Here is an 18340-nt window from a genome sequence, read left to right as displayed (position 1 = left end):
ATTTGTTTTGCCTTGCCTACCACCGTCTCCTCATTACAGAAACAAGTTGATCCCATTCCATTTTCTTTTCCATCATCACCTCTCTTTGAGGAAGTCTTGAACAGTAGCTGGCAACCCACATTTGCTAAGTTGCCTCTATATTGAAAACATTGCAAATATACATCTGAGTGTCTCAAATTCAAAGTAGTCTTTAGGCCTCCTATGTGGGAGCGTTACTCCTACATTGTTCTTTCTCCTGCTCCTTATCTCACGAATTTTCTGTTGGCCCGCTCCAGAGGCAGAACACTGAGTAAAAGCAATTGTACCATCATTTCATAAGACAATTCCTATTACTATTTTCCCGTAAGGAGGGAACAGGAGCAGTACTAAGTCAGAAAGGTTATTTTACCTATCATGGAGACAGAGGAGATGAGAACTTCACTTAGCCCACCTACAAGCTTAAAAAAAACCCAACAGGATGGACCTGCTAATGAGTTTTTCTACTCAGTTCTGTGTAGGTTCCCATACCACCCCCTCAACAGTGTTGTTCTGATCGTTTTCCTGTAGAAATGCAGCTACCATCTGTGATGTGTGGTTTGCTCTCCTTAATCCACTCCTGAAGGGTAGATTCGTGCACTTATTTTTATTTTAAACAAATGTTCCACTCAGGAAGCACATCATGCTTCGCTGTGATTAGGGAAGGCTGATGGAGCAGCTCCTGATCAGCAGCACTGTACACACTTTGCATGTGTGTTCAGCCAGGAAAACACCAGGGACGGAGTGCTTAAGCGCAAGGAAAGATGCAGGGTTCCGTCAATGCCAAGAAAACAGAACAGTACAGAACCCAGAACAGTACAGAAACCAAGACATGGAGAACAGAGAAGTTGAGACACTACTGTAAATGGTAACACTTGACACAACTCAAAAACATTGACATGAGGTTACATCACATCCCTCCAAACTCTTGTCTACTTGTGCTAGACTGTGTGCACTTCCCGCTCCTCGTACACACACCAAGAGCACAAATTATGTTACAAAAACGCAGAATTACAAACACAATACAAAATGTTGAAAAATAGTATTTATTAGCACCCAATTTACATAATTATATGGTACAAATGACACTTACTTGCTGCTGTAACATTAAATAAAGCTGCTTTTAAAAACCATTGCTTATTTCTGGAAGTCCATGTGATTTTGCTCAGCACAGAATGCGGGTACAGTATACAGCTATCCCACTTCACTACAGTCATATCAATATAAATACCTGCATGGTTACCTCTATGTGGTCTCATTTTAAATGGCACACTAAAATATGCAGACCTATACAATTTTAATGACAAAATATTTACTTGGACTATTCAGGCATGTGAATGTAGTTTTAAATATAACCTATCCAAGAACCTTCACAAAGTATGAATTGCAGCGAAAGAGAGAAAATTCAGGGCCGCAATTGAGAAGCTCAAAAATATACTGGCATATTTCAAAATAATCTCTCTGAATTTTCTGTCTTCGCCATTTGAGATATTTATCCAGGATTTTAAAATATTGATTTTCAGTAAAAGTTAATATGAAGTGTTTGAAGAAGCATTTTTCTTTATAGCAAATATTTATACTTTTTATAACAAAGGCTTATCAAATCTTTGGAGAATGATGACTTTCACTTTTCTTATTTCCCATAAAAGCCTTTCTGAAATCTTGAAACATATGAAAATTTGGGATCCTGACTCCCAAGTAAACTATTTCCTTCATGAATTAGAAAGCAGTATCTCTCACTTAACATAACATTCACTTCTATACAACAGTAGCATTTAAAGAAGGTAATCTGGTGGTACTCTGACAACTTGGTACTGAGCCATATACAAACTGACAAGCAGACTATTACTCAACAAGTAGGCATTTCTCATTTGGATCCACCACTATGCAAGACACTTGAAGCCCAACACTGTTTCAAAGTAGTCATTCAAAACTGGCGTGCAAAATAATAACCTCAGTGTAATTCTGAAGGGGAATCTTAATTTCCTGTAGCTGTTGAAGCAAGAGTTCAAATATTAGTCACAGTAGCCTTTTCCTATTAACTATTTGTCATGGAAGTGACCCAAAACAGAAGAGGACCACATGTAAATATTGACATGTAAGTGGTTATCACCTGTGGTATCTTCTCTGAAAGAAATGACAGGTACCTCTAAATTCAACAGTTTTCCCTAGGGAGGGGAAAAGGTATAGATGAATATAAACAACAACAATCCAAATCATGACCATGCTGAAAAACCAATCAGTTTTAATTACTTCAATCTTATGAATGTCCCGTAAGACAAGGAAATTCATCTAGATTTTTTTTTTTTTTTTTTTAACCTGACAGTTTCTCTTAAAAGAAACCAATTGAAGATATTTAGATGAAATACAACGCAGGTTGCTGATCTGCTAACAAACGTCAACAAAAAAATCTTACAGCAACAATAGTCTTCTTATCACAGATTTCTATAAGATTTTCAGATGTGTGATTCAAGGAAGTTATAGTACAAGTCTGATCTTCAGTCTGATTGGTCTATAATGGGCTATACAAGAAGTCATTAGCAAACGTCCTCATTTTGCATTTCTGGAAAAAGTGCTAACATATGAAACAGTTTTCAAAATCTATGCATGTTTGTAAATGCTCGACTGCAAGGAAACAGTTCTAGGAGACACACATCTGAAAACAAGCAACATTCAACAAGCACTATCTTAATGAGAGGAAGAATAAAAAAATAAATTCTCAATGGAAAAATATTAGCTTGAAGTCCATTGCTTTTCCCTTACACAATGTTTTTGGCTGCTTTTTTAAAGCAATCCAAAATTATGAAAATATTTGGCTTGGAGATAAGTCATCCCTTTTCTTACAGAAGAGTACAAATGCAGCTTCGTAAATCTTTTCTCAGCTTTCCAGTCTAATACTCCGGTGTGAGGACCAAGGGTTTCTCTGAAGTAGTAGGGAGTACCTTTGAGGCCTGCAAGGGCTCGAGGACCTTGCCAGCACAAGGCTTTGAGCAGCTTCAAAAACATACACACAGGCATGGTTTAAAATGAGGTGCGATCTCCCAGGATCACAGTGTGGCTTGGCGGCACAAACTGTGCAAAATTAGTTGGACACACAATACGATGACTCAGAGACAATCAAGAACAAAGACAGGCTAAAGCATGTGTATTATTAAATACCTCTTTAGTTCAGCTATACTTCACATTTTGTCAGGGAGCATCAAACCTCCCTTTAGAATGACCCAGTTCAGACCCATAAACTCTACTGTGGAACTGGAATGACACATTCTGTAGTTGAATTCAGATTCTCAAAAACCTTGAATGACGTAGCACTCCCTAAGTTTTCACAACAGATCAAAGGGTAGAGAAAGCAGGTAAGCAGGCAGGATCAGAGAACTCAGTAGACTTACACAAACTGGGACCAAGGAAGTATAGAACAGCCTGTTGGTGATGGGAGGGGCAGGGCTGAAGCTGAAACCCCAATACTCTTCAAAAAACATTCTAGATCAATATGCTTTTATGAAATTTATCCTGCAGTAAAAATCCACTGTAGCTACAATATTACGACTCCAAGAAAAGATAGATTTAAGTGGAAAGATAAGAGTAAAATTTCAAAAAGACTGATAACCTTCACAACAGGTACATATGTTAGTACAGGCACAGTTGTAACTTTGAAGGTCTTCTCATTGCCAAGACCTTCCCTCCCTGGATTAGTCTCATCAGTTGCATACTGAGCATGTCTGTACAAAGGCTATTTACATAAAGGTGACTCTTGCACCCTCCCTCCTTACTCCCCAGATGTTTCTTCATTCACTCTGTTGTACTTAAGACTATCTCTTAAAATGTGAGTTTTTCATGACTGCATTGCCTACCACTTTGTTTTCTGTCAGATTCATTGCTACTCAGCAGAAATACTGCAGAGGGACTGCCTAACAGTTCACAGACCATTAGTTTCAGTAACAGTGTGCTGCTCTAAAGTGATGAAATAGTCAAGACTGTTCACCTATTGCAACCTCTGCAACTAAATATATTATCAGATTTGAATAAAACATTTTCAATCCCTACATGTCCTTCATGGAAAAAGAGAGCTTTAGGTTTCCAGAAAAATTGTTGCTTCCTCTCTGTGCTCAGTAGTAACATAGCTCAACTGAACATCACTATGATGCTCACCAGCAGCAGGTGCTTTCCCAAAAATCAAACATTTTATACAAAACTATTTACCGTACGTGAACATTTTACTATCATTCCTGATACCTTCATTTTTAACAGTGTAGGCCAAAACAGTTTCCACCAGAGCCACAATTTTCAGAGTGTTATAAAAGCTGTATTACAAGCAGCATCGCATTTTCACAGTTATTTCCATGAATTCCAGCTTGTCCACAAGAAAGCTGAAAGATACGTGTGCCAACTGAGTTTCAATTTAACTGAAACCACTGGTCCCATTCACTTACAGGAGAAAGTAAAGTTTAAAAAGACACAACAATATTTAGCAACACAAGCAATTGTTTGGGGCAGCTTATCTAAAGCAAGAGTTTATAAATTTGCATGATCTCCACCTTTGACACAATTATTCCACAATTTGGAATCTGAACATATACTACATTTTGTCCTTCGCACAACTGGCAACCAATGGGTATGTGAATAATCTGAGGAATCATCACAGGAAAGCTTCACTAAGATTGCTACTCCACCCTTTAAAGGCTTCCCCTTGTTCCCTCTGCTATCATCACATTGAATTATACGTTGCTTCCCAGCCTAGTTATCCTGAGCTGACATCAGTCCCAGGGAGGGCACATTGGTTTTGGCATTTAAACCGTTTAACCTTCAGAGTTCAGCCAATACCCTCCCTCACTGTTCAGCATAGTGACCACTATAGATCTTCAAAGCAAAAACATTAGCAATCTCATTTGCATCTAAGAGCTATTCATGTTAGATTGCAAGTTTGATGCTTCAGCAAAGAGGACTCCAAGAAGAATGCTCTCTATCAGTCCTGTACAGGCACAAACACAATAGCTGTACTTTCCTCCACAACTCCCCCTATTTTACAAGATTTTACTAGGTTTACTACAGAACATTCTTATTTAACATTTCACACCGAGAGCTCCCCAGAACAGTCTGCAAACACTGCCAAACCACACTCTGCAAATGGTTCCAAACATGCATCTTGGGAGGCATTCCAAACACTCAGATGGTTCTACCTGCTCCTTAACTTCTTATTTCTTGTGTGATGGACTAACGCTGACAAGTGATGCATGAGCTTATGGAAATTGCTGCTCCCAAAAATGACACTGATAAAACATGAGGAACAGGGAGAGGGAAAGGGGACACATTTGAGATCAAACAAGTGTACCTCAAAAGGCAGTGTAACCGAGTCCTTTATCTGTCACATAATTACTCAAAAGGACACATTTCTGATTACTGATCACAAAGCTGTATGGTAAATGCCACACATTTTCTCAAATATATTATATATGGGACTGCTTTACATAACACCATTTGAGAACATACAGATAGAAAACAATCAACAGTATGTGAGTGACATGTCATTATCTTAAGACTTCTTGCTAAAGTCTTTTAAGTAATAAAATCTTTTATTTGGTATGTCAAAACACTTTCCTCTGAGGCACCAAAAAAAAAAAAAAAAGCAAACAGATTTTTTGGGAGGGAAGGAAATATTTTCCACAACAAAATTATATCTAGAGCTTCCTCCAGGCTATTCCAAATCATTTTGTGCAAGTGTTTTGGCAACTGAATCAAATATAATCAAAGTGAAAGTATACAGCAATGAAATAAATTAGAAATAAAAATGAGAGTATTTAAACCTAGTGGACTCATTTTAAATGTATGAAAGGATTGCAGATTTTCCCATTAAATTAGTTAGCAAAACCAAAATCAGTAGCACAGGCTAACATACACAAAAAATTCTACAAGTTAACCATTAAAAAACTTATCATGTCAATTAAATACATGAAAAAGGACAATGGTAAAATGCAATATACAGTGTCACACAAAAATGTCACTATTTGTTGTTTTTTTCCAGGAACAACCGTTAAGTTCCATTTTGTTTGCATCTTCAGATGGATTTATCACATTCATAAAAGTTACCAATTATACTGAACCAGAAAGAATTGCATTATAAAATGGAAAAAAAAAAAAAAAAAAGAGTTCCCTCAGAGATCAGAAGTTCAAAGCCTGTAAAAATAGGTTATGAATTAAGCATCTAGCTGCAAAAGAATTTTAAGTACATACTGAAAGCGAAGGAGAAACTTGAGAAGCAGCAATGCTGAGTTAAAGAAAACAGTTGTCAGAAATGAGATCTGGGTATAGAGATACTAGCTAGACTAAAATGTTTGGACTTCCTACACAAAAGCATTACGTAGAGGGGAAAAAAACCAAAACCCTCCACTTTTAACAGATCTCCTTCAGACTAAGTCTGAGAAAGCACTGTAAGTGGAAAGGCACTGTGGGCACCGGGATATGGAGACATGAGCTAAAAAAGCTGAAAATAAGAAAAAGTTGTGTAAAAAGAGCAGACTGAAAAACAGCCTAGAGAAAGGGGAAATGAAATATGCAGTAGAGCTAGTGCATACACAAGGGTTCCAAATTACTGAGGTGATGAGGAATATTTAAAATGGCACAAAATATGACTTGAAATACCAGCATGAAGTTACAAAAAAGAACCACTAAGCATCAAATAAATCCTCCTGTCAGTGAGAAGCAATCATTGAAATAATCTTCCGAAAGAAAATTAATCACTTAGAACACATACAGGACCTCACTGGCCAAGACAATATTAAAATGCACAAGTCAACAATCCTGCTTGAGCGAACAGATGGACTGGGTAACCTAAATAAATTTTTCATCCCTAACTCCTATGATGACGTTCAGAAGATCTGACAGGCTCATGCACAATACCCTGCAGTCCTACGAGTATGTGAACAAGTACAGTAAAAAGACACTGACATCAATTATGAAGACCAGCACAAAAATATATATCCACAACCTCTTTGTAAGGCTACATTTGTTTTGTTTTTTAAAGGCACCTCATCCTCTAGCTATTGCCAGCTTTAAAAAAAGTCTCTTCTCAGTTTGAGCAAAAGCTCGATAGTGAGAAGGAAACATCTTTCAATTCACATTTGAACAGCCACTTCTTACATTCCAATTGTAATCAGAATGACAGTCTTTAAAAACGAGCATGCTGGCCTATTCATTTTATGTACAGCAATTTAAACAACTTTAACTACATATTGTATTGTGTAAGCAAAAGCACAACATTCATTTCATACTCACACCATTATCCTTTGTATACACAAACTCAAGAGAACTCTTAATACTAAAACATTAAAATGCACCCATAGAGTCTTCCCTTACTAGACATATTTAATACATGTTTACAATATATATATACACATATGTAATATACATAGCTTTTAGAATTTTTCAAATAAATCTTTGTAATTTGCTCTCCAAAAAGAAATAAAATGACACTGAAAGAATATGAGTCAAGTATACAGAACTCTCACTAAGTTGAATGCTCAGTTTTGCAGACAAGATTTCCCTCTTTTTATCATAACCAAAACGTTTTTTAAAAACTAAATCTGAATCATTATCGTAATCATCTGTTTCATGGTAAAAAGTTCTAACCTTACCTATGGAAATATATTGCATATCAGTATCATGAAGTGACATATTTGAATATTCTGAGCAAAAAAAAAAGGTATTCCAGGATACTTTAGCAGTAAATATAATGTGTTGCAGGCTCAAACAGCACAGGTCAACCTTTTATTCTAAATAATAGTTAATCTAAACTCTGAGTTCAGCATCAATAGTGGTCCCATCTCTAAATATCACTCTAAGAACAGCATGGTCAAATCCTATGTTGATATCTTTCAACGATTCCTTCTTAAAAAGCGTAAAGGTAAAGATGATCAGTTTCCAGTCTTAGCCTCAGGCTGGTCTTTGAAAGGATTGCATATGTTGGGTTCTTTCCTACTCACATCAGCACCAGAAATAATCTAATAATAGGCAGAATAAATTCTGCCTTCCATTCCAATTTGAGGAAAACACCAACTCCAGACTGAAGAGCAGTAAGGGCTCTCATGGTGACACGTAATATAAAAGAATCCACTCACTTTCATTATAGGGAGGGATAAAAGGGAAGGGATAAATTGACAAAAATTTTGGATTAAAAGTTACTTGTCACTTGAATCAACAGAGAAGTTCTGAATACTGAGACAAAGCACATCTGTTGAGCAATTTAAAAAAAAAAAAACATTCGTTCTTCAGGTAACCTAATTAATGGCACAATATGCCCAGTGAAGCACACGTGGAAAAGTTTCACAAATGCTGTAGTCTGGAAATGCCTCTACAAGTAGCAGAAACTTTCACACAGATCAACCTTTGTGCAAGCGCCTATGACGCTAGTAGGATTCATACAAAGCATAGGTTTAATCTTCAAAAGAAATTGAGTATTTCATGGTTACACAATTCCCAGAATGATACCCTTTTTTAGCAGGAACAGAAAGAGGAGGAATGAACATATGATAATTACACTGTAAGAGTTTCTTTGGGAAATCTTATAATTTCTTGTGCCAGATCTCCAAGAATAAACAGTATTATAAATCTGAATAAGTTAATCTGCTACTAAAGTATGTACAGACTGCTTCAGTCTGCTGTTAACTGGGACTAGACTAAAGACTCAGCTTCTAGCCACATGCTAATGCAATTTAAAAAATTATACAATTTTTTTTGCAAACTAAATATTTGCCATATAACACCAAATATTTAATAAAACTTTACTGTATTTCAATTTATGTTAGTAATTTGCTTTTCTTTATCCACATTTATCTTAGGCTAGCAGCCAGGTGGCTGAGATTAAGTATCAGCTACTGCTCTCTGAATGTGATCTACTCATTAATACCAAAAGGGATTAAGGGATGACAAAGTGCCTCTCACATGACACAATAACAAGCATCTGAACTGACACTTTTTCCAGGTGATTTAATCTTAAGTACATCAAGATTCCTCCATAAGAAGCATCCCAGAAAATTTCCCTCTTTTCCCTCTCTCCCTGAAGCAATTAGACCCTTTCTTTCCAGTACTCCATCTTAATAATAGAGAACACATAGACCTAATTTCACCCAAGGCCTGCCTGGACGAAAATTCACATCCTCTGAAATAAAATTGCTTTTTTTTTTTTTTTTTTTTTTTTCCTTTTTTGAAAGTAGTTGAAACTGAGAGTTTCCAAGCTCTCAGCACCAGCTGAGCTCACAGAAACCAGAACAAATTTCAATTTAGAAAACAGCACCCTGCAAAAACTAAACACTTACAAACATTCTCTGATTGGGCAGGAGACCCATGCCCTTCTCTTCTGTTTTGTGCAGCTGGTTAAATATATACAAAGCTAAAGTTGGAAAGGGACCCACTCTGTCATACAAACACTTTTGCCAGGGCATCTGCTCCTGCACTGGCAATATAACATTTGGATGGGTGGAATGCCACATCATGAATGGACTCATCAAATTTTTTGCGATGAGCAGTGAATTCTTGGATGCAGGTCTTGCTTTCAAGATTCCATAAGCGAATTGAACAGTCATGACCTAAAGAAAGGAGAAATGGTTTTCTTTATAATTCACGCTTGCTACACTATGAGAAAAGGAAAATGAAATTTAATGTACTTACTGCCAGACATCAAGTACAAGCCATTAGGATCGACAGCTAAACTCGTAACTGCATCTAAGTGAGCTACCATGGAATGGATCAGTTTTCCTTTGAAAGAAAATAATTCAAGTTACTTTCTGCAATTCACTGTTACCTGTATTCAACCTCACCACAGCCCATTTAATAAGTATATTATCTTGTCCCATGATTAAATCAGCAAAAATTCTAAGAAAAGCCACTCTTTTAATTTTTACAGGCTCAGTAATGCTGCAGAACCAATACCATCAACTTTGTTTGTCCTTCGCTTTTTGTGTGCAAATCCATCCTGATGCTGCAATCACTGTGCACATTAAATATCTGTCCCCTAAGGGACTTAAGTAAGACCTTGACTGAGAAGGAGGACATGAGCTGAGTATTCTGATAAGCAATGAATCTAAACTAAATAAGAATACAGAATGATTTTAATCAACTCAGAGAGAAGTGATGTTCTAGAACAGCTTATTAATATTAATGATTTGGTGTGAAATACACAAAATCATGGCTCAGATGTATTTTTTTGGTTGCAGAAAATAATAAAGGAAAAACTGAAAAGCTCAGTGTTTCCTCTACAATACATTATGGCATTACATCATCAAACAAATAATCAATTTTCAGCTTTCGTCTCAATTTCCATTGGGTGCTCCAACCTCTTTGTGAAGAATAGCTAGAGCTGTGTGATCTGGAAGCAGAGAAGTCACAAGCTGAAGAAAATCAACATTTACAATCAGAATGACAGTTCAACGCTACCACTCCTACAAAAATTTCCTTTATGTAATTTATAATTATACAGCTTAGTGCAATTCTCACCGCAGATTTGAAAAACTATTCTAATTGTCTACTGTTTCTGCAGAAAAGAGAGATGGAGAAATAGAGTGTATTAAACTGAGAATTATGCCCTGCAAGGAAACTGCTACCTCCAAATCATTAAGTAGAGGTCTTAGAAGCAGTAAAGTGGTGCCTAGGCTCCCTGCCCTCATATCAGAACTCTAGACAAGCACTATGAACATAAGGACATGAAAATTAAGAAGCTGCCTTACATGTTAATTATTGATAACCACTAAGTTTAAAGCATTTTAATAGAATTAACAGAGTGATGAAGGTTTGTTATCATTATCCCAATAAACTTTTAAGTAGACTGGCAATTTGGGGGCTCTGCCAGTGAAAAAAGAATTTTTGATTCAGAGGACATCCAGTTCTTAACATTCTTCAGCATTTGTGCACATAGCATTAATCATAATGAAATTCTGCTTGTATTTTATGTCATACAGCTAAATACTATGACTAGGTCCTGCTGAAAAGATACAGATGCATACCTGTATTGTTGTCATAGAATTTGATGTGCCTGTCTTCATGAGCAGTGATACTAATTGGAAGAGTCGGATGGCTGATGACTCTGTTTATCTGACAGGAAGTACTGACCGCTAGGTAAAACAAAACAAAACATGTTGACATATGTAAATTGCTAAGGTCTTTGAAAAACTGCAATTAAAAATGCATATGTAATCAATTTTATCTGCAATGTAATTCTATCATATAACGTAAACTCTCTCAACCAGCACCTTATATATGTTTTACTCTAAATTATTTTTCAAATTACATACACATAGTTGCATATGGTAGCCTTACCTTACATATGAATATAAATATAGATAAGGTTCACCTTTTTTTGGTAAGAATAAGTATTCAAAAACTAAGTAAAAATACTACTTTCGCATTTCCCCACCTCTACACTGCTCCTCTTGTCAAGTCAAATTTTCATTGTAACATACAGGCAGACAGGAAAGTTAACATAGTAAGAATGTTTACAAGTAAAGAGGATTCCTCACCACCACAGAACAAAAGGCATGTACTATCACTAGATATATAGTGATTAAAATTGGAGAAAAGAATACTAGCTATTCCTATGAGAGACACATTCTCAGCATTCAAGAATCCTGAAATATCACTATTTTATATTTCTATAAATATACATGCACATGTGAGCAGGAACTAGAAAATTATAGAAAAGATATTTTGGTGGGTTATTTTTTCTTAATAGAAACCTAGACATTGACTTGCCAAGCACGATGAGACTTAGAGTCCCTAAGTGGCGATGATAGGCCATTTCAGATCACTCATTGTTTAATCAATGGATATACAGATGGTATATAGTCAATAGATATACAGATGGTATAGATATATATCCAGGAGCTTGGCTAATATAATTTATATTGGAGGAAATGAGAGAAAGTCACTCACCCTGTCCTGGGCTCGCGAGATGAACTCCTGATGGAGCGGATCTCCAGAGAGATCCTTCCCCACTGGCAGTCAGCTCTTAAATGGGTCTAGGAGAGGTGGAGCCAGGCTCCACCCCTTCCTGCAGCACAGGTGAATTGCCTTCACCTGTGTTCCCGTGGCTGACTCATTGCTCGCCTCAGGTGATCAATCAAAGGTTCAGGCCATGATTCAGCAGCCCCATACACTCATCTACTATTGCCTTGTTCTTGTATTATTTATTTAATACAGCTAACTTTTAGAGCACAGTTATGTAAGTAAAAATACTAAACAGAGACTGCTAGATGTCATACGGTGAGCTTTTTTTTAAAAAAAAAAAAAAAGAATATTTTTGTACAGTTGTTTCTGCACAGTAAAGTAATAATCCAAAGAAAGGAGGTGGGATTTTCTGTTAACTCTTATAAAACGTCAAATTTGTTAAACTTCATGAAAGGAGATGAGCAAAACTGATAAGAAGGGCATGCTCCCTTTTAAAAGTGTAATCATACAGTAGCATTCTCTAGCATAAAAGTTTAAGCTGAAAAAAAAAAAAAAAAAATCAAAGTTTAAAAAAAAGACTCAACATTTTGAAAGTTCTCAGGTTACCGTTCTGACCCAAACATGAATTCTCATGTTTTAGCTCCTTCTCGCCCCTCTCCACACTGCCACAATCCAAAGCATTATGAAGGAGCTTGTGAGCTCTGCTCATCTCCTTCAGTGAAAACTTCAAACAAAGCCTAACTGAAAATGAGCCAATACTGCTTATGAAAAATGTAGAACTTGTCCTACACATTCACAGATTTTTCATGAATTCCACTTGAGATTTGTCTGATACTATCTCTGACTTGCAATTTTGGACTAAAGAGAAAATGGAAAATCCTGATTAAAAAAAAACTCAGGAAATTTTGTTATTTTCCTTCTACCACTGTTCCTTGAGGAACAAATTACGGTATCTGCAGTTCTTCTACCTTTTTTCAAAGCTATGTTTGCTCTTCTACTAAATAGCCTCTTGCTTTAGTATAGTAATAACAACTTACTCCTACATCTTAAAACACAAGGTTTAACATAATACATGATGCAAGTTACTAAGATACACCATTTGCCTAATTGCTTGGAAACACTGAAAAGACTATTAACAGCATTTGATCTCAATCTAGCAATTTTTTTCTGTTTTGAATACATACCATTATCTACTCCAGACTCCAGGGTAAGAATCCGTTGCCGTGTCTCCATGTTAAAAATGCTAGTGTGACCAGTGTTAAATGATGCTACCATGAGGCTTGGGTCACTGCTGACAAGATCTACTGAGGAAGGGATTCCCATTTCTAGAAAACAATGCAGAGAACATTTTCATAAGCAGCAGATTGTGTAAAAAAAGTAGAAAAAACACCAAGCACTTTGATATTTAAAGTCTCATGACTATGAAATGTTACATTTTAAAATCTACATTATGACAATCCAAATAGATGGTCTTGAGTGATCACTACTTTAAACCTGCTTTTCTGGTATGTACTTCAACATTCTTTATTGAGATGCTCTATATGGAATTGAGGTTGGACAGAAATCTAATCTTAAATGTGCTGGAAAGTAAGAACCTTATGTGTTCCACCTGCCCTGCCCCTTTTCTTCCTTTAAACGCAAGAAAAATTTTCAGCCAAACCTTCAGTGCAGGGACATAAAATCAAAACAGCAAAATCATTTACATGACAGATGATTTTACGCTGCTATTAAAATGGACAACTTCAGAGCTTAAAAAAACCCCAAAGCTTTCCAAATGTAAATTTTACATGCTGAAACTATCAGCGTGGAAAGTTACATAAGTACATTAAAAACCTCACATTACATAACTTCTTCCATCCTGCCCATTATATATCAGATGACTTTATACAGTGGCTATCTGAACACTACAGGACAGAAAACCAGATCAGCAGAGGCTGAGTATGAGAAACATCCCTTAAAATTTCTGTCCTCAAATGTACTTTTCCCTACCAACTAAATGAAATAACAGCACCATTTCCAACAGATGTCAGGAGCAGGAGAAGGAAGAGGTAAAATCATAGAATGGTTTGGGTTGAAAGGAACTTTAAAGACCATCCAGTTCCAATCCCTCTCCCAGGGGCAGGGACACCTTCTAATAGATCAAGCTGTCCAGGGTCCCAGCCAGCCTGGCCTTGAATACTTTCAGGGGTGGGACATCCATAGCTTCTCTAGTCATCCTGTTTGAGAGCCTCACTGCTCTCACAGTTAATAATTTCTTCCTTATGTCTAACCTATATCTATACTCTTTGTCCCAGCTCTACACTTCCTGACAAATAGATCCTCTCTCCAGCTTTCCTGTAGGCCCCCTTTAGGAAATGGCTGCTATAAGCTCTCCCGCCAAAGCCCTTTCTTCTTCAGGCTGAATAACCCCAACTATTTCATCTTGTCTTCCTAGGAAAGCTGCTCCACAGCCCACTGATCATCCCTGTATATGATCCAATAGATCCATGTCCTTCTCAGTGCTGGGGGCCACAGAGCTGAATGCAGTACTGTGGGTGGAATCTCACAAGAGCAGAGCGGAGAGGGACAATCACCTCCCTCATCCTGCTGGTCCTCTTTTGATGCAGCCCAGGATACAGTTCGCCTTCTGGGTAGCCAGGTGCAGCACCTTACGTTTGGCCTTGTTGAACTTCATGAGGTTCATACAAGCCTTCCTCTCAAGTCTGTCCACGTCTCTCCAAATAGCATTCCAAGTAACCTGCAACACTTAGTTTTTAGATATGTGTGACTGTCCCCCTGTGTGTAGGTATCAGTATTAGCTGGTGTCAGAATCCAAAATTTACTACTCTTCCAAGCAATCATAACAGTATAAAATCCAGTAAACAAACAAGAAAGATATCTACTCAGTAGCCAAGATTATGGTGGTCTGAATAGTTATGCTAATGAACTTAAAATTCCGTACCTTGATTATCATTAAATACACTGAGAGCTGGAGCAACTTCTGTAGCTTTCCACAAACGTACAGTGCCGTCTGCAGAACAGGATAGCAAACGCTGGTGTGTGCCACTGTAAACCAGACCCCACACTGCATCAGTATGGCCTACAAAAGCACCTCTTAGAACAGAAGGATCTGTGAACAAAAGACAAATAAACCACATTTCAAAACAAAAACTGAATTAAATGAATAGTTTTATCTTGGTCTGTGCTTATGGAGAAGCCTTAACAAGCTAGTCCATAAAAAAAACAAAACAAAAACAACAGCCAAGACAAGTTGGTCTTATCAGTATAACAGTGTAAATTATTCTATTATTCTTTAATGTCATTAGCACAAGTGGCATTCAGTTTCCCAGTTTGTAATTAATTCCCAGTTTGTAAAAAAAACTTAGTAACAAAGTTTCAGCAGAAGAAATGGTATTAAAGATAATAAAACAGATTTTGATTTTAAAATAAAACTCACTCTCAAGGAGCCACCAATGATATATGTCAGTCTTTTTTCCAAAAGACAGCCTTGAGGCCAATCGTATCTGACGCTATGAGATGTGAAGAACATTTTAAAACAGACACAAGGCTGAGGCCTGTTTATAGCTCATAAACTTTACTGAAATATGCGATTTTATCAGTTTGAATATTATATTAACAGCTTTGGTCTCAGACTCTACAACCTCTTTATCTCAACAGCATAGATTTGTCCAAGAACATTTATATATACATTTCCTGTCCTTGTTAGTATCAGGTTTAGCCCTGCACTTTTTCAACCCAGCTGTTTGCCAGAACTATAATGATATCAAGGCTCTTTTTAAGAAAATGAAAAATTCCATCTTCTCATCAACTAGCATCAATATTAAAACACAAATTTACTTTAACTGGAGCAAATGTTCAATCTTCTCTTAATTTTCCAAGAAATACTACCTACAAGTTATACTATTTTAGCTACATAACATTAATGTCACTAAATATGTCCTTTTGTTGGTATCTGACAACTACGTACCGTAAGAGTCGTAGGGGTCGATGTTTGGATTTGTTGTATTCCAGCCATGGATGAGGCCATCAGTTCCTCCACTGTAACACTGCTCACCATTGCTGCTCATCACCACACAAAGGACTGGTCCACTGGAAGAAACCACATTCCAAAAAGTTAACTATTAGCATTTTCATTAAATGATAAATACTGTCAAAATGATTCTTCAAATTTTCCTGTTAAATACAATTAATTTACTGCATTGGCTCCAATGGAAATTCTGCATTCTCAGATCATAAGCTACATTATTTCCTATAGCATCTCAGCAGTATTTGGTAATTTAACTACAGTTTCAGAACAATTCAGACATTTCACATTTTGAAGATGATAGGTTTTATTATTTTAATTTCATTTTTCCTCTTTTTAAAAATTGAAGATTTTTCCATGGAAACAATTCAGTAGATGTTAATTCATTGGACACAGCTTTGTTCTACATATACACATATCTGACAAAAAGGCAAGAGCTCTAACGAATGGAATACCTAGTTGAATGTGAACTGCATAATTTGTAGCTTTCTCTTTTAAAAATGGTAGTGTACCCAGCGCCAGACAAAAACAGATGAAAATAAGTAGGTATTTTAAATAAAATGAGAATAAAAGCACTGCATGGAACCACTAGTTGACATGGTGGAAATTGCTTTAAAAATTTTCGTGTCTGTTTAAAAATCTTGTATTTCTCAAATAAGACTGTGTTCTTATCAAATACTCACCTGTGTGCTCTGAAGGTATATATTGGCTCTACATCAAGAGATGCACTCCTAAATGAAGTACAAGAAAATGTTAGCACACATATGACTTTACAAAAATGTGCCAGAATTAATAAGTTCTTAAAAATCACCGCTACCTCTTTTGAAATCTCTGCTACAAAAAATCATGTAGAAACAAGAAGTTGTATATCTAGTGATTCTTTCCATTCTTTCAAAATATGATAGGATTTTCACTTGCTTGTCTGATTTATAGACCTTCAAAGTGAGAAAGCTCAGGAAGTCTCACACACCAATCAAAGCAGAAGGTACATCAGTGGTGGGGAAGGAGTAGAGTGCTATCAGTAACAGATGGAATATTTCCTCATTTCAAATCCCTACCCAAGGAAGGGGGCTTGTAACATCTTGCTTTTCTAATAAAGCTCTAATACAGTTACAAATCACTTAAACTGCTGCTCAGGACTTTACAAGTGAGGTGTTGGGGTTGTTTTTCCTTTTTTTTTTTTTTTTTTTTTTAGTGCAGACTTCAGGACTACCACAGGCATTGTCCAATCTTCAAAAAAGGCATGATGCACACCCTTCACTATGTTAGCCTTACTACAAATTTATACGTTTCCTGACATCCCTTGCAATACGAAGGAAACACTGTACACATATGCCTAGCAACATCGCCGTCAATGTTAAATTCTGAACATATGTATATATGCACACGAGTATACATTTACTTTTTACATATAGGCATATATGTTTATATATTTATATACAGATTCAAGCACACTAGGAGGTCGCAGACAAATATTTTTACTAATAAATTAGTTTCCCATTTTAGTCTACACGCAAAATACATATATTCAAAAAAAGAGAACAGTTTTTATTTTTGCATGCATAGATTTCTTTTCATACGCTCTAGAAGTCTCCATAATTCTCTAAGAGTTTCTTTTTGTACTTAAGGGACAATTCCCATTGACTCTCGAGGACTACCAGATGAAGCCATATCTACAATTTTATTTAGATAAATAAAATGCTTTAAGGAAGTAAAGAAAAAAAAAGATCTTACTTTTTTGCTGGAGCTGTTTTTTGTAAATTCCACATTTTTAATGTATGGTCCTCTGAAGCTGTTATTAGCACTGGCTCAACTGGGTGAAAAGCTAAACCTCTTATTCCGTCAAAGTGGCTTCTTAATGTGAATTTGGGGTTCCAAGTCTTTCTCAGTGCATCTGTATTGTTTCCTATCTAAAAATAATAATTAAAAGGAGACATTTATAGTTAATCTGGAAGATAGAAGGAAAGGATATCAGAGCTTTAGTTTGCCATTTTCAGAAGATGTCAAATTGCCTATTTTTCATAATAACCTGTTCTCGAGTAACAGTCCACTTAAAGCTCATCAGACTACTCAAAACGAGTATGAAGATAGAGATACTCTGCAAAGGCAACAATTCTATCTCTGCAGCAATGCATTCTGTGCAAATCTGAAGTCCACATGTCTACTAGGTTGCACAATTTAAAAGCACCTTTCTGGCTAATACTGCTATAAACTTTGGTATTTGAAAGTTAACGTACCTATTGGCTCATTCATTAACACTGGGCTTGAATCAAGCTAACTGCTGTGCCTTGAATATCTGAAGTACCACTGACATGTTATCTACCAACTAAAGATCTAACAGAAATGGAGAGATGTCTAGCAGTGCAGAAA

General features: G+C 36.4%; 1 protein-coding gene across 3 annotated transcripts in view; it reads right to left on the bottom strand.

Annotated features, from left to right (window-relative positions):
* Positions 1-1045: 1045 nt before the first annotated feature.
* The window catches only part of STRN (striatin), a 64221-nt gene continuing 46926 nt past the window's right edge, over positions 1046-18340 (bottom strand). For all 3 annotated transcript variants that reach the window (XM_085219556.1, XM_085219555.1, XM_085219557.1), the window contains 8 exons: positions 17705-17880; positions 16654-16701; positions 15914-16035; positions 14888-15055; positions 13131-13271; positions 11007-11114; positions 9676-9762; positions 1046-9593 (listed from right to left, as the gene is read on the bottom strand). In XM_085219556.1, the coding sequence (XP_085075682.1) occupies positions 9424-9593; positions 9676-9762; positions 11007-11114; positions 13131-13271; positions 14888-15055; positions 15914-16035; positions 16654-16701; positions 17705-17880 (1020 nt within the window). In that variant the 3' untranslated portion in view covers positions 1046-9423. The remainder of the gene's footprint in view (positions 9594-9675; positions 9763-11006; positions 11115-13130; positions 13272-14887; positions 15056-15913; positions 16036-16653; positions 16702-17704; positions 17881-18340) is intronic.

The sequence above is a fragment of the Meleagris gallopavo genome, chromosome 2 (genome assembly GCF_905368555.1).
Source record: "Meleagris gallopavo chromosome 2, MGAL_WU_HG_1.1, whole genome shotgun sequence".
NCBI lineage: Eukaryota > Metazoa > Chordata > Aves > Galliformes > Phasianidae > Meleagris > Meleagris gallopavo.
The sequence above is the reverse complement of the archived record's forward strand: the minus strand, read 5'-3'. Positions and strand labels throughout refer to the sequence as shown.